This window comes from Gossypium hirsutum, chromosome A08 (genome assembly GCF_007990345.1).
Source record: "Gossypium hirsutum isolate 1008001.06 chromosome A08, Gossypium_hirsutum_v2.1, whole genome shotgun sequence".
NCBI lineage: Eukaryota > Viridiplantae > Streptophyta > Magnoliopsida > Malvales > Malvaceae > Gossypium > Gossypium hirsutum.
In genome coordinates, this window is record NC_053431.1 from 2,806,301 (window position 1) to 2,822,136 (window position 15,836).

The 15,836-nt window shown below is 31.8% G+C and overlaps 2 protein-coding genes across 2 annotated transcripts; both read right to left on the bottom strand.

The window, feature by feature from the left end:
- Window positions 1–1,774: 1,774 nt before the first annotated feature.
- On the bottom strand, window positions 1,775–2,980 carry LOC107926262 (xyloglucan endotransglucosylase/hydrolase protein 22). Its single transcript, XM_016857060.2, has 3 exons — window positions 2,672–2,980; window positions 2,405–2,598; window positions 1,775–2,312 (listed from the first exon to the last, which is right to left on the bottom strand). Exons 1-3 carry the CDS (start codon window positions 2,927–2,929, stop codon window positions 1,922–1,924), a joined length of 843 nt encoding a protein of 280 aa, XP_016712549.2. The 5' UTR covers window positions 2,930–2,980; the 3' UTR covers window positions 1,775–1,921.
- Window positions 2,981–5,793: 2,813 nt separating this feature from the next.
- On the bottom strand, window positions 5,794–8,975 carry LOC107926260 (probable 1-deoxy-D-xylulose-5-phosphate synthase 2, chloroplastic). Its single transcript, XM_016857058.2, has 10 exons — window positions 8,755–8,975; window positions 8,487–8,669; window positions 8,240–8,404; window positions 8,000–8,150; window positions 7,647–7,918; window positions 7,284–7,557; window positions 6,853–7,160; window positions 6,490–6,771; window positions 6,115–6,402; window positions 5,794–6,036 (listed from the first exon to the last, which is right to left on the bottom strand). Exons 1-10 carry the CDS (start codon window positions 8,824–8,826, stop codon window positions 5,890–5,892), a joined length of 2,142 nt encoding a protein of 713 aa, XP_016712547.1. The 5' UTR covers window positions 8,827–8,975; the 3' UTR covers window positions 5,794–5,889.
- Window positions 8,976–15,836: the final 6,861 nt, after the last annotated feature.

A 15,836-nucleotide genomic window follows, 5' to 3' on the forward strand; every position in this document is an offset into this window, starting at 1 on the left:
ATATCCCTCTCCACCTTCTTTCAGTACTTTTCTTTCACTTGTTTGTAATTCTTCCTCTTTTCGTCAAAAGAACTCTCTACACTTATTGTTGGGGATAAACCCAGTTAAGCAACGAACAAGTAAAATAACGAAGAAATTGAAAAAAACCAAACACAAATATTTTACATGGAAAAACATCTCTAGAGAGAATAAAAAACCACGGGTAAATATAATTTCACTAACAAAAAAAACAAAAAGTATAAAATATGAAGATAAAACTAAACCCCGAAACCCAAAATAAGAACCCTCAAAACGAGCTAATACCTAAATATGTAGTGAGTTATTTTTCTAGAGTGAAAAAATAGTCTATTTATATGCTAAATTTGTAGGTCAAATAATATTAAAATAACTTATATTAATCAGAGTTTAAATGAAAATCTAAAAATAATATTTAATTAAGAAAAAAATCTAAAAAATACGAGGCATAATTCTACTCTTATAAATAATTTTCATTTCATAAAAGAAAATAAATATTATAGAATTAACGTCTCATGTATTAGATGAACCAAAAACTTGAATATACGAAGCAAAGAAAGCGAGCCAAACACTTGAAGATACGAAGCAAAAAAAGCAAACTAGGATCTCAATTTCGTACAAAAGATACTCTCGAAAGGCTAGGCTAGTAATACTTTTACTCTACGAAAGAAAAACTGAGCCACCACAAATCAAGGCATTATATTTATCAACTTTGTTTTTCACGCCCCAAAAATCAACTTTATAACCAAATATTTTGTAAAATTATTAGAAATATTGTAAAAAAATTGAAAATTGAAAATTTTATAATGCAATTTTTAATGATTTTTATAAATTTTAATAAACGATTATTTTACATTTTTGTAAGAATTGAGTATTTTGTTACAAAATTGCGTTTTTTCTAAGAATTTGAGTATTGACAAAATTAGGTAAAAATATTATTTTTAATAAAAAATTAAAGAATTGAGATCAAATTGATAAAATATATAAGTATTGAAGATTAAATGTATTATTACACTAATTAAAAAAACCTTTTCGTTATCAATTTAATAGTGACAAATAACTAAAATAGAAATGAATACAAACATTAATACTTAAATTATAAATTTTTAAAATTAAATAACTAAAACAAGAATGCAAGCATAATTAATTCACATTTATCGGTTTATTTAAATTTATATTATATTTATTATTAATATATCAAAATTTATATAAATATTATATTATTTTAAATCATTTTGAGCTTCTAGTCAGCTACTAAATGCGTATATATAATGTTGTGGCATGGCCCATCGAGGTCTTGTTTCGAATGGATGTATGTTAATATATGTCTCTCACCAACTTCAAAGTCGGCTGGCACACCAAACACGAACAAATCATTGGCAAAATATCAAAATATTTATATACCCCGAGGTGTCACATGCGATATTTCTGTAAAACCACTTTCCGTAAGTTGACCAAATAATCTGTCATTGGTGTAGGGTGGAAATTCGATACATTTCCAATAAAAAATATTAATTTAAACTAATATCAAAAAAATATTAGATCAATTCAAAAATTTACATGTATAATAATTATGATTATATTAATAATTGTATTGTTAAAACATTATTTTGTATACATAATTATAAAAAAATATAAGATGATTTTAATTTTAGATCGATTTCGTAATTGGTTATTGAGCTTATATTATTAATCACACTTATATATTTGGCTGGCCAGATGTTTTGACTTCAATCAGAGGAACATTGAAGTAGTATAATTTCCGAAATTGAATAGTATTATTTATTGAGCTTAGTTTTACATGTTACAAAACATAGAATGAAACAAAAGAATACTGTGAGAGGCTGCTTTTGAACAAAGTATCTGTCCTTAGGCATGACTAGCGAAGGAAGTTTTAATCAACAAATTAAGAAGCAGTGCACTCTTTAGGAAGTCCCATAGCAAATCGCTTGGTGTCGGTGCAGTAATTGTAAATCATATAATTTTTCTGAACCCATTTGAGCCTTTGTTGGCTCGTTATATCCAGTTCTTGCGACAGCCATGAATTTTGGGAGGGTGAGGTGGAGGAACATGATGATTTACCGGAAGACCAGACACATGCATCAGCTTTGAAAGTCCTGTAAGAAGCAGTGAATGGAGCTTGGCTCCAATCCGTCTTAACAAGGCCACCTCGAGTGGCCCAATCATCGGCGTTCCAAAGACTCGAATACACTCTCATCGGCTGGCTCTTTGGGAACGCAACGCCCTTTGATTCCAAGTTCTTGAACTCTCTAATTGGTGTCCCATCAACAGAGAAGCTGTAAACATTCAAAAGAATCACAATTAAACAAATGAACATAATCGAAACTGAAACGTTTTTAGAAAAATGGGATTGTAAAAGAAGACGTACATAATACGTTGAGGGTTCCAAAGAAGGGAGTAGGTATGGAAGTCTTTGGTAGGATCGAACCAAAGGTAGAACTGCTGTTCTTTGTCACCTTTGCCTTGTGTATATACATTGGTGTGGACTATGTATGGGTCTCCGCTTAGGTTCCCCAAGAATTCGAAGTCAATTTCATCCCATGTCGACCCTTCCGAACGAAGCTGCAATTGTCACCCCACATATCAACACAGAGTTCTAATGTTAATAAGAGACAAGTATGATGATAAAACTTACATAGTAAGTGGTAACAGTGCCAGCAGAGTTGCCTGGAACCAGCTTAATGTTCATATCGATCTTCCCAAACAGATATTGGTTCTTGGATTGAAAACCAGACCCGGAGAATTTGTCGAGGGTGAGAGTGAGAAGGTTTCCGTTTTCGAGAATCTTGCCCCTCCCATCTCCCCAAGTAACGTCGATGTCTTGGTTAAAGTTGGCGGCTGAAGCAACTATTACCAAGCTGATTACAACAGATACTAGCAATGAACTCTTCATATTTTATTTGTCTGTATGGTGTTTCTATTCTAATTGGATTATGATATTATGAAATGGGGGAGTGATAGAAGGTGGTTATATAGGGGACGAAAACAAGGTAAAGGGGGAAGCTCGTGGTATGTTTCATCGGACATTGAGTGGACAATAAGAAAGAAGGGTCCAAATCTAATAATACTGAGGGGTGTTTCTTGGTACCAATATGTATGTTTAATTTATGGATTTGGTGCCGCCTTTCAATGTCTTGTTACAGTTCAAGCAGATGCATGTCTAGAATTGGATCGTAGTTGGACACAGACAAACCTCAATAATGATAATAGGCATATCACAATCAAAACACACTGTAATACACTCACCAAACCCAAACGCGGTTATGCGCCTCTCCAAAGGCCGAGGCTTATTTGAGTGAACTACAAGATTCCATTACCCTAAACCAATGGTGTTGCTTAAAAGTCATTGTCACATTGGTTGACTACGTCAGGTCAAAACTAACTTTTTTTTGGGACCAACACGTATTCACAAAAACTAAACCACTTGCATCATCACGTCAAACAAAAAACAATTATTATAATAATTAAATTTATTACAAAATATTCTGATTCTTGTCCAAACCAGCTAGCTCACTCGATTTCTTTTTCAAATTTTTAATTTTAATCATCATATGATTTCTTTTTTGATTAAAACTAAAACAAAGGATCTTATACTAAAGCAAGCTATATTGTTATGAACTAGGTTAAACAACTTGTCACCTATGTCTTTTGTGTTTTTTCCTCAAAGGAAAATCTTCGTCAATTGGCTTTTAAAAAAAAATGAGTTGTGTGTCATGTTACCTATGATATAATAAATTTTGCACTAATTAGCTATTTTTTTTTAATTTGGAAATTTTATTAGAAAAGCAATTTCTTTTAATACATAGATATAATCTAAGAAATTAAATTATGAGGGTTTGCATCCAACTGGAGTTGATGGATTACCAAAAGAGAAAGGAAGGTTCATCAATGGGTTGGGAATTGGAGTGGGTGGATAATTATGAAAAGGAAAATAAAGGATAGATAAAGATTACAAAATTAACAGCTGGCTGCCAAAATGATTAATGTGAATCACCTGCTTTTGAAAAGGAGAATTTAATTAGTTAAGCAAATTACATCTCATTTATTATTTTCTCATATAAAAATGTTTAATGTTATAATAATTAAGTTATTTTAGGTTTTAGTTATATAATGTCATGGTTCACACGGTATATAATGCAAAGAGTTATTGAGGTTGGAGATTTGTTCGAGTTTGAAGAATGTTTGAGCAAAATGCTAGTTATATATAGTTGATCTCCTGTGCCTATATGGCTACATACGTGGGATTGAAATTTCACGGTAAGATTAGCTTATTCACACATTTTAAATAATATGCATTTTGAAGACTTGAGAATACATCATTCAAGTGTTTCGAAGAAAGCATAGAACTTTATGTGGACATTGAAAGTTCATTTCAAAGTGATTATCTTTCTTTAGATACTCTTTGATAATGCACTTCCTTTCAAAACTGAGTTAAAAAAAAAATTAACATTATTAATTCAAAGTTTGCTTTATGTCAAGGAGAAGAGGACATTAATAATCTATTCAGGGAGTGTGACTTGGCCAGGGCAGAGTGGTTTGAGTTGAGATTTTGTATTTGTACGAGAGGCACTAATTCATTTTATGTGAGAGATTGGACTATACAAATGCTGGAAGCAGCTAGAAGGGGGGATCAAGCTTTGAAAGAGGAGATTACGGAGTTGCTATCACATTATTGAAAATTTGGGTTATAGAAAAAAATTTATCTTTGAAGGTATAAACTCAAATCCAATAACGGTCATCAAGGAAGTGGAAGAGTATATCAAAATAACGAGGAAATGTCAAAAGGAATGGATTTGATCCAATTTATAAAGGAAAAGCAATGAAGGCATGAGGAGTGGGGCAATGAATACTCACTATTTTCACATCACAGTAGGGTGTTGTAGGAATAATGAAGTACTTGCATGGGTTCTTCATATTAGGGACTCGAATAGAAGATCTCTTGAGTCACATGAATGAATAATTCAACATGACAACGATATAGTTAGGAAATTGTTAGTGCTAAGGACTGTCCTGATCATAATCGTCGTAAAAGGTATCTCCTGCTACACTTTTAAGTTCAAGGACAGGTTATTAGGACTATTATTGGAGGGAGGACTTGTTCAAGTCACTGATCATAATCGTCGTGTTTATGATGATACGAGATGTTCATGTATAAAAAATATAAATGTTAACATAAAAATATTAATATATCCAGATTTATATTATACTCATTATTAAAATTATTTTAAATCAGGTCCAGTCAGCTCTTAAATATCAATCTAATAATGTCGTGCCATGGGCCATGGAGGTCTTTTTCTTTGGGTGCATGTATATCCACCCACTTTAAGTCGGCTGACATACAAAACACAAATAAATTATTGGGAAATATCACATATAAATACAATATAACATAATATAATTGTCTCGCTTAAAAGGTTTCCATTATCATAAAGTCGAATTTTTTTTAAAAAATTATAATTTGTTGATTTAAATATGAGTTGGGAAATAATTTTTTAGTACAAATTACAAAATTATAATTAGCTCATTTAAATATGAGTAGGTATATTATATTTGGTTCTTGATGTGTTTTCATGGGTGTGTTCTATATATATTATATACGTGCAAGTTTTATATGTGTTGATCTTAATCTGTCACAAATGTTGGAGGTTGAAGCTATGCACTTGAAACCGACTAATTGTTAGTTGTTCCTTGCCAATGATTCTCACAAGCATATAGTTCTTCGACTAATTTTCGCCTATTATCATCTTTAAAAAAATATTACTCTCTCTATATATTTTCTTTTACATTGATTAAAAACTCTTGATTACACCATGCTTTTAAATATTGACGTAAAACCTTTATTCTATTATTGTCTTATATAATACATTTGCTTCCCCTAGTTATCCCCAGTAGTGAAAGAACTGTGGCAGCAATATGCTTTGAGCTCAGCCCTGCCTCTTCAATTTGATCACTTTGAGATCCATGGTCAATGTATCTATCTGGTAGCACCATTGGCCTCCACTGCACCATGTAACATTGATGTTAGAACAATAACATACATTTCCACCAAGTATAAATGTTAATGGATGTTAGTGTTACCTTAAGCTTGCCATCTAGTAGTCCATTCAAGCACAAGAAATGTGAGACGTGGGTGCTGAACCCTCCGATTGATCCTTCTTCCACGGTGATTAATATCTCGTGTTCTTGAGCTAGTTGTTTCAATAAATCTCCGTCGATTGGCTTACAAAAACGAGCATCCGCCACCGTTGCGGAGATGCCATGCATTTGTAGTTGTTCAGCTGCTTTCACACAACTTTGTACGATTGTTCCATACCCCAAAATGGCCACCCTGCCACTTCCTTCTCTTAGTACTCTTCCCTTCCCAATCTGGACATGTTCAAAATTTGGGTTAAGAAATTTCAACTGATATTGTTTGTTTTGGCCCATTGTAAAGCTTGTAGAATAAAATTGTACCTCTAATGGTGTTCCTTTGTTGTTTGGTGGGAGAATAGAACCAATGCCATTGCCTCTGGGGTACCTAAAGCAGCTAGGCCGATCATCAATGGCTGCTGCTGTTGCCACCATTTGCATCAGCTCAGTCTCGTTTGAAGGTGCCATTACCACCATATTAGGCAAACATGCCATAAAAGTAGTATCGAACGCACCGCAATGGGTCGGTCCATCTGCACCCACTAGGCCAGCCCTGTCTATTGCAAATCTCACAGGGAGCTTTTGAAGATCAACATCATGAACTACCTGCAATCAGTAAACTCTTTGTTATTATCATATTGATCATACCATTTCTTTGAAATTTGCTTATTATTAACCAGGAATTACCTGATCGAATCCTCTTTGTAGGAAGGAAGAGTAAATGGCACAAAACGGTTTCAGCCCTTCAGAAGCTAAACCAGCAGCAAAAGTAACAGCATGTTGTTCAGCTATACCGACATCGAAACATCGATCCGGGAATTGTTTTTGGAACAAATTAAGCCCGGTTCCTCCTCCCATGGCGGCATGGATTCCCACTATTTTGTCATCTTCCTCTGCTTCAGCTATTAAAGACTCTGCAAAGTACTGAGTATACGATCGTGTTGCTGACTTGCTCTTCATTTGTTCGCCGGACTTGGGATCGAATTTCACAACCCCTAAAATAAGAAGAAATATCCATGATGACCCGAACATTTTCATTTTTCTTAAAATACCCATGTTAGACACAATTAGGACGACATTACTTCGAGTCTGGTTATGTAGTGTTAAATTGTACTTACCATACATTTTATCTGGTGCAACCTCGGCAGGGGCATAACCTTTTCCCTTCTCGGTAATGACATGAATGAGAACAGGTCCAGGAGCTGGCATTGACTTAATTTCGTTCATGACATAAACAAGGTCTTCTACATTATGACCATCCACTGGTCCTACGTAGTATACTCCTAATTCTTCAAACAGGCTAGCCCCCGAACCACCGACTACTCCTCTCATGCAGGAATCGAGTTTCGCGGCGATTTCAGGTGTTTGCCCACCGATTTGCTTTGTGATACCCTGTGCACGTGTCAAAACAACTTAAATAAGCCCATTTTGCAGAGTCATCATAGGAAAGTAATGTGATTCCAAGAGCTGAATTTTGACACCTTTGCAGCCTCGCGTAGTTGATGAAATTCCCTGTTAGAATGAAGCTTTGTTAGTGCTTTGCTAAGAGCTCCAACTGGAGGAGCCGGACCGTCGACCGTGGCGGTCGGCAACGAAACTTGCTTATTATCATTCAAGATGATGATGAGATTAGTGTCAAGATAACCAGCATTGTTGAGTGCTTCATATGCCATTCCAGCAGTCATTGCTCCATCACCTATTACTGCAATTACATGATTGTTCTTCCCTAACAGATCTCTTCCAACTGCCATCCCTGAAATAAAACAGCCCACCATTAATTAGCATACTTTTAATTTGCATTTATCGTCATTGCCGAAGAGCTACGAACAAGTACCTAAACCAGCTGAAATGCTAGTAGAACTATGGCCAGCTCCAAAGGCATCATGAATGCTCTCTTCCCTGTTCGGAAACCCTGCTAATCCACATGTTTGTCGAATCGAATGCATCCTCGATCTTCTACCGGTTAAAATCTTATGCGGGTAGGACTGCAAATAACAAAATACAGTATGTTAATAACCCATCATACGTCAATGGAACTAACTGTATTTAGCAATAGACAACATAATGTTATTACCTGATGCCCAACATCCCAAAGTATTTTATCCACAGGAGTGTCGAAAACATAGTGAAGTGCCACTGTTAGCTCAGCCACCCCAAGGTTTGAACTGAGATGCCCACCAGTGTTTGACACTGTGTAAACCACCTCTTCTCGTAGCTCATCAGCTAACTTCCCAAGCTCCTATCGTTTTTCAATCAACAAATTAATAATACGTGATTAAAAGTATTAATAATTATAGTTAATGGTATAATTAATTATTTACCTCGATGGAAAGATTCTTCATATGAATGGAATGGTTTATGGCATCAAGAATTGGAGTAGACGGTTTTTCTCCTGAGAAATTAAGGAATCTTTTCACTTGTCTTGTCTGTTGACTTTGTTTGACCATGGTCTTTCTTGCATTTTCCGGTTCTAACTGGGCCACTGCAACTCCACTGAATCGACACTGCAATATATAAACATATATTCTATCAGTAAACACCGTGATCGTTTAAATTCATTAGTTCATCAACGAAATTTTTGAGACAGACCTTGGGACGTTCATCTTGGGATTGCTGCAAAGGAAGAAAATTTGTTGTAAAAATGGAAGAAGACATTGCCATATGTTGCAATCAAAACAACTTAAATAGCTGCAAAGTGTTTGTTTGGGTGGAAAAGCAGTATCAAATGTAATAGCTTTGTTGAATTGTGATGGACATGGTTGCAATGTAAGAGGGTGATTTATAGGCTTAAATTGGTGGCCGCTTTCCTGAAAAAGTGTTGTGTAGCTTGATATTATCTTCCACGTGAAAAAAACTTTCTCCAGGACTAGAAATTATTTCCACGTGAAAAACTTGGGATGAAGGCCTCCAATCACCATGAGCAATCACAGTCATCCGCGTAAGCAGCTTGCCTGCTAGCAACTAATTGATTGATTTGACGTTTACAAAATAATAGTACCATGTTTTAATTATTATTTCTAACAGATAATGTTTACCCTGAATTTGTTTAACTTTTAATAGCGAATTAGCTCTACTTTTATAAATATTTATATAGAAATTCTTTTTTGGATGAAAAAAACCCAACTATACTAAAATTCTAGCAATCAGCTACCCTATATGGTTCCAAATTGTGCGCCATGCTATACTATTTTCGCTTTTAACTTTTCATAAAATTTCAAGATAAATCTTAAAGCATAAAGAGATTTTTGTTCTTCCACGTGCATTGGACTAACAAACTAAATAATGTAAGCTAAGGAATCCCATTTCTCAATGTCCATTCAAAATTTCCCAAGTTTACCTTGACTCACTCTAAGAGATTGCTGGAGAAAAACTGCTCACGGCAATTCCTTAACACAAAATATTTCTAAACATCTTTAATATCCAGGCAATCCTTAAAGAAAATACAAAATATCTTAAATATCAAAAATGGGTATTTTTTAATAAGCTTAAATTACATTTTTCATTTTAAAATGGGTATTTTAAAATTCATTTTTTACTAGCTGATACGAGTAAAATTAATAAATATGCATCATTACAATCAGTACAGACTGAAATTTATATCAAAACGATATTTAAAATTTATTACTTTAAACGATATGAACGATATCAGAATAAAATTAACTATCTTAATAAAAATGAAAGAATTAAATTCTTTCAAAGTATAACCATCAAATTTTATTTTTATTTTTAGTTACACCAAATTTGTAAACAAGTGTTGAGGGAAAGATTTTTTAATTTTTTTTAATGTGAAACAAATCTAAGATAAGTAGTTGGATTAAATGATAATATTGTTAAATCATGCCATTAACATTTTATATATATATATTAGTATTATATTTGACAATAGATATGCTTTCATCATGGCTGATACGAACAGTGCCGCAAATCTTAGTCACGCGGATTTACCTACTAGCACTTGGGTAAATTAATCGATAAGGCTATACTTCGATTTTTAATATAAGTTTACATTTATAAAAATTCGTGCATCACGTTTTTCCATTTCTGGTAGGTCCAATGTTCATACTGTGACAATTATCTATAATTACTATTTGACCAGATCTGATTAAGATTTAAGCTAGCAGCCTTGTTGAACGCCCATGACACTCAAAAAAAGAGGAAAACAGTTAGGGTGCCTTTGGTTCTCCGTTTGGCATCAGTCCAGGACGTTTTTTTATTGATTTTTGTGCAACTGCAGCACAAACCTCCCTTTAGATGATTAAATTTCAGTGCAGTTAATGGGAGTAAAACGCACTATACCCTAAAATTTTCACTACTCTATTTATGCTCAGTTGAAAATTCAAACACCAATTGAAAAGAGCAATATGTATGTTACAGCAGCATACAAATGTTAAAAATAATAAACATTTTTCCCATTATTTTATAATAATAAACATTTTATCAAAAGAAATTTTAATCTACCATTTCTTGAATTAACTACTTTTAGATTATTTATTTTAATTTTTAATTATTTTAATTTAAAATTGTTAAAAATTTCTATTTTATATAATAAAATATGGAAGATATATTTTATATTTTATATTTTATTAAATGAATTTATAAATTCACATATTTTTAATAATTTCATAAAAGTAAAATAATTTTAAAAACTTCTATTAGATATTATTTCTAATATAATGTCCTTAATAGTCATTTTCTATTTTCACCTCACCGCTATAGCTACGTTTGAATTCAAACACACACTTCACCGCTGTTTCTAATCTCACTCTTATAGTATCCACAATCTCACCGCTACAGTAACCAATCTCACCGCCACCGCTGTTTTTAATCTCACCGGAGGTAAACATACCGCCCATCCAAACTAAACCTTAGTAGGGTATTGAAAATATGCCTTTTCTGGTTGGTCCAATGTTCATACTGTGACAATAATCTACAATTACCATTTGACCAGACCTGGTTAAGATTCAAGCTAGCAGCCTTGTTGAACACCCATGACACTCAAAATAAGAGAAAAAGAGTTAGTAGGGTGTAGTAAAACAGAGTAAAGTTGGAATAATGGTAAGTTTGAGTTCAACTTAAAATTTAAAATTTGATATTTAGTTCGATTGAATATCTATTTTTAAGTTCGAGGTTAGTTTAAAATATAATTGAGTTTAAGCTTTAACTTAATAATTAAATTTATGATTAATAATATATTTAATATATTCAAGCCAATCTAATTACTAGTTGAATTCGATAATTAATATACTCGATTCGATAATATATTTTTCGAATTAAATATGAGTAACTTACAAGTATTATTTTCTTATTTGCACTCCTAAAATTAAATAGAAAGTATAAGCATTCCATTACTCCCTGAGCAATGTGGGATTCTTTGATAAAAGTTAAGTTAGTCAAGGAAGGAAGGTAATCCCAGTAGCAAATTATTTAAATACTTTGTGTAATACATCAAATGATGATCTGCATGTCTTAACATGTTTTAACTTAATATCTTCTTGGACTTTCTAATAAAATGGTAATGCACCATGTTTGAAAATTCCACTATTTGATGGGAGCCCTCCAATAGTTGTAAATGTCAATTGCTCAGTTGAGTTGTGATTGTCATTGCACGATACTCAGCTTCTAGGGTTGACAAAGACACCGTCGGTTGTCTTTTGCTACGTTAAGAAATTAGTTGGGTGCCGAGTATTATGGTCACCTGCACAATATCAGCAACACAATTGCCAACCAAGGTGCAATCTCCACCCTTTTTCAAAAAATCAAATCGATATGATAAATGATGTAAAATATCTTATAAATTGAGACATGAGAGAAATGCAAAAAAAAAAAAAATCTTTAGTCGCAATAATATTATACAAAATATGACATAAATTAATACAAAATTTAAAAAATCTTCAACAGCGTTCAATGATTTATTAAATAAGAGATAAAATGGAGATAACATTATGACACAAAGACAAGCGACGTCACGATGAAATCCTAAATGAACATGAGAACAATATCGTGACAAGCATGCATAGAACGTCACGACAAATTTCCCAAATAATATAGCCATGTTTTAAACTCCTAGTAAGGCCTCAATTGTTGATTCAAGTCGGCAGCAACCATTCATCTCATAGCCGAATCATCCTCTCAAAGCCCTAATTTTTTCTTCTTTCATTTTCATTTGTTTCAATTAGTATGTTTTGTTTGATTCATTTAAGTCCGACTTGTGATTAATTTTCGTCATAAATCATATTCAAGGGGGGCCAATCAAGCACTATCAAGGCTGCCCATTATTGTTCACATGATTCATCCTACTCCTTTTCATTGTTAATCTTATTTGTTCTACACTTCACTCTTTTTAGAATCAAATAGGTTAGATCGAGAATCAATCGAGGTATGAATGGATTAAATTGACGGTTGAATTAGACTTAAAATTTTGTTGAACTGACAATTGAATCTGTTGAATCGATTTTCTCTATTTTTTAAAATTTTTATGATTTTTAAAGATTTGATTGTGTAGACATCTCTAAACTATGACCTTCATTCTAAATTGATCCCTAAACTTCAAAACATTCTAATTACACCTTAAAACTATTGATGTTATATTGATGTTATATTAATCAAGTTCTTCCATTATTAAAATTATTAATTTAACAGTTAAATGGCATACCGAATTTTATGTGACATAATTTAAAATGAAAAATTTAAAGAAAAGTAAAACATTATCACATAATATTTAAAAGTGAAAACAAAAAATAAAGTAAAAACAAATATAATAGAGAAAATGATAAAGTTTATGTAAAAGCTTCAAAAAACTAAAACCTAGGAGTTTTACAACTCACAATATTCATTTTCCTTTAAAATTTTCATTTTAAATTACGCTACATGAGATATTAGGTTTAATTTAACGGTTTAAATTAACAATTTTAATAATGAAAAGACTTTACCGATATAACTTTGATAGTTTATAATGTTTGATGTAATTAACTATTTTTTAAATAATTTATTCGATTGAATCGAATAAACTGATAAGAACAATCAAATCAATCAAACTAAAAATCAATAATTTAACCAATTCAACTGCAAATATCAATTCTTTTGTAATTAAATTCAACTTGACTTTCCTTTGCACTTCATATCTTACAAGGTCTATATCATGATGATAATTGAGCGTTTTTCCAAGGGGAAAAAATAGTTTTATATGTTTTAAATGTAACCATACAGTGATCAGTTCACTAAAATGAAAATATTTTCATATGACCGCAAAATTATACTTTAGTCTTTCTTAAAAATAGAAAAATTTAATTTAATTTTTTAAAAACTATAAAAACATAATATATCAAAATGATGAAATTGTATTTTTTTCTATTATAAAAATTATAATTTAATTTCGACCCTAAATTTTTTTTTATTTCAACCGATTCATATTGTTTTCTCTTTCATGGGATGTTATTGGTTTAGCATATAAGTAGGGAAAAGGACTCTTTGTAGATTATTTTTTTTGAAATCAACTTTGTAGATATTTTTAATGTTGTATAATAATTGCAATTATTAAACTTGTAGTTTAAAATGAAATTTTAATTCACATTAGGCATTGAGTCTGTACTTTATCCTCATGCTCTCCCTTTGTTAAAATAAATAAATAAAATATCACATCATTATTAAATTATTTTTTAAAAATTAAATTACATCCTTAAAATAAATATAAACAATTTTTTTAAGAAAAAATATTTGAACAAAATCACTTTTTAAGGTGGGTTTGAATGGATAGTAGGATGCGTTTAGATTACTTTTTGTGTCACGCTATAATAATGCTATACTATCTAATCTCACCATCACCATTATTTTTACACTAACTGCAAATAAATACACCGTCCATCTAATCCCACCCTTAATCTCACTGTATAAATTGACTATAAACTAATAAATACAAGAGAAATAATGATTTTCTATCATGTCACTAAATTTCTTAATCTATGCGCCTAATTACTAAAATTATAACCACATATTTAGATGTACTAATTACTAAAATTATAAGCACATATTTAGATGTTCTAATTACTACAATTATAACCACATATTATCCTTTGACAGGATATATATAAGCCTTTCTCTCCGCACCTATTAATAAAATAGTAATTGTCAATAATTGAAACCCTAAATTATAACTCTTAGCATACAAATCTTATCACAAACAACGATTAACACAACTCATGTAACACCCCTAATCCTATACCGTCACTGGAATAGGGTTACGGAGCATTACCAGACATATCAAAAAAATTACGAATAACTCACAAATAATCAACATACAAAGTATAAATTTAATCCTTAAGTCCCTATAATGGACCCTCGAGGCCCAAAACACTTATTAGAAGTGGATCGGGACTTATCCAGGTGTTCGGAGAATTTTTGTAAATTTTAAATTTTTTTAACTCAATATAACCTCCTTTATATATACATCTAATCTTCCCTGCAATTTCAAGTTGAAACCAATCCAATACCAATGATATAACCAATTCAATTCATACATGTAAGCATCTAAAACATACCAAGATTAATACTAGAATTTACTATATGATCATTCATACAATTATTCAAATTAAATTAAAAGTTCTATTCAATTATCAATTCAAACATAATGTTATATATACCATTTCAAATATTTAATCTTTCATTTACCAATTTAAATCATCACATATTATCCTTACAATCCAAAACCACATTAACTCAAAATACAACCTAGGTACATGCCACATATATCAAAATAAAATATACATCACCAAGGTTGCTGAGATCGGGATTGGTTCGGATGCTAGACCAGATTTTGACTCCTACTGACTTGCGCACGGAAAATAACCATACGTTAAGTATAGATATACTTAGTGGTATTACTATAATTCAAACTACAATAACAATAATGAAATATAAATATTAAACATATAACAATTGAATTTTCTCAAATATTAACTCGTTCTTAAACTTCATTCATTAATAATAGTAACACAATTTCAACTATTTATCAGTTTCAATCAAATATCATAGACTTCAATTTTCTTCACTACATCAACGTTTAGTTCATGCCTTCCATTTCCAATCTCAATTTCAATCCACAATTTAAATTTCTCATTTCAGTTTTTCATTATTTTCAATAGTACGTTCAATCTAATTTATTTAAATTTCTCATTTCAGTTTTTCACCCTATTAACAAACCCAGACTTTGACGGATACACGAATCCAACCAAACACACCAGAATGGTACCCAGTGCCTTATCGGATAGTTCGAAGCAAAGTTGGCACCTAGTGTCTCATCGGCCTAGCCGAAGTAAAGTGGTACCCAGTACCTCATCGAATCTATCCGAAGTAAAATAGTGACACACAGTGCCTCATCGACTCGAGGTCGAAGTATCCCTGAACACTTCCAATCATATGACATGTCAACTATATCCGACTTAGCCCGACTAGTTAGTAGGGTATTTAATTTACTTTCTCTATTTCAATCAATATTCACATCAACTCCACTTAAATCACAATTTCTCATATATTTACCAATTCAAATACACTTTTCACTTACAAATCAATATGCAATTCAATTCCACAATCCAATTTCACTTTCATTTCAAAAATCCACTTTCAAAATCAAATACACTTTCCATTCATCAATCAAAATACAATTCAATACTAACACA

Excerpts from the sequence above, each read along its gene's own strand:
- LOC107926262 (XM_016857060.2), bottom strand. The coding sequence starts at position 2,929 with ATGAAGAGTTCATTGCTAGTATCTGTTGTAATCAGCTTGGTAATAGTT. Across the intron at positions 2,599-2,671 it reads GCACTGTTACCACTTACTAT|CTTCGTTCGGAAGGGTCGAC; the intron begins GTAAGTTTTATC and ends TGACAATTGCAG. Across the intron at positions 2,313-2,404 it reads TGGAACCCTCAACGTATTAT|CTTCTCTGTTGATGGGACAC; the intron begins GTACGTCTTCTT and ends GAATGTTTACAG.
- LOC107926260 (XM_016857058.2), bottom strand. The coding sequence starts at position 8,826 with ATGGCAATGTCTTCTTCCATTTTTACAACAAATTTTCTTCCTTTGCAG. Across the intron at positions 8,405-8,486 it reads TGAAGAATCTTTCCATCGAG|GAGCTTGGGAAGTTAGCTGA; the intron begins GTAAATAATTAA and ends GAAAAACGATAG. Across the intron at positions 7,558-7,646 it reads AACTACGCGAGGCTGCAAAG|GGTATCACAAAGCAAATCGG; the intron begins GTGTCAAAATTC and ends ACACGTGCACAG.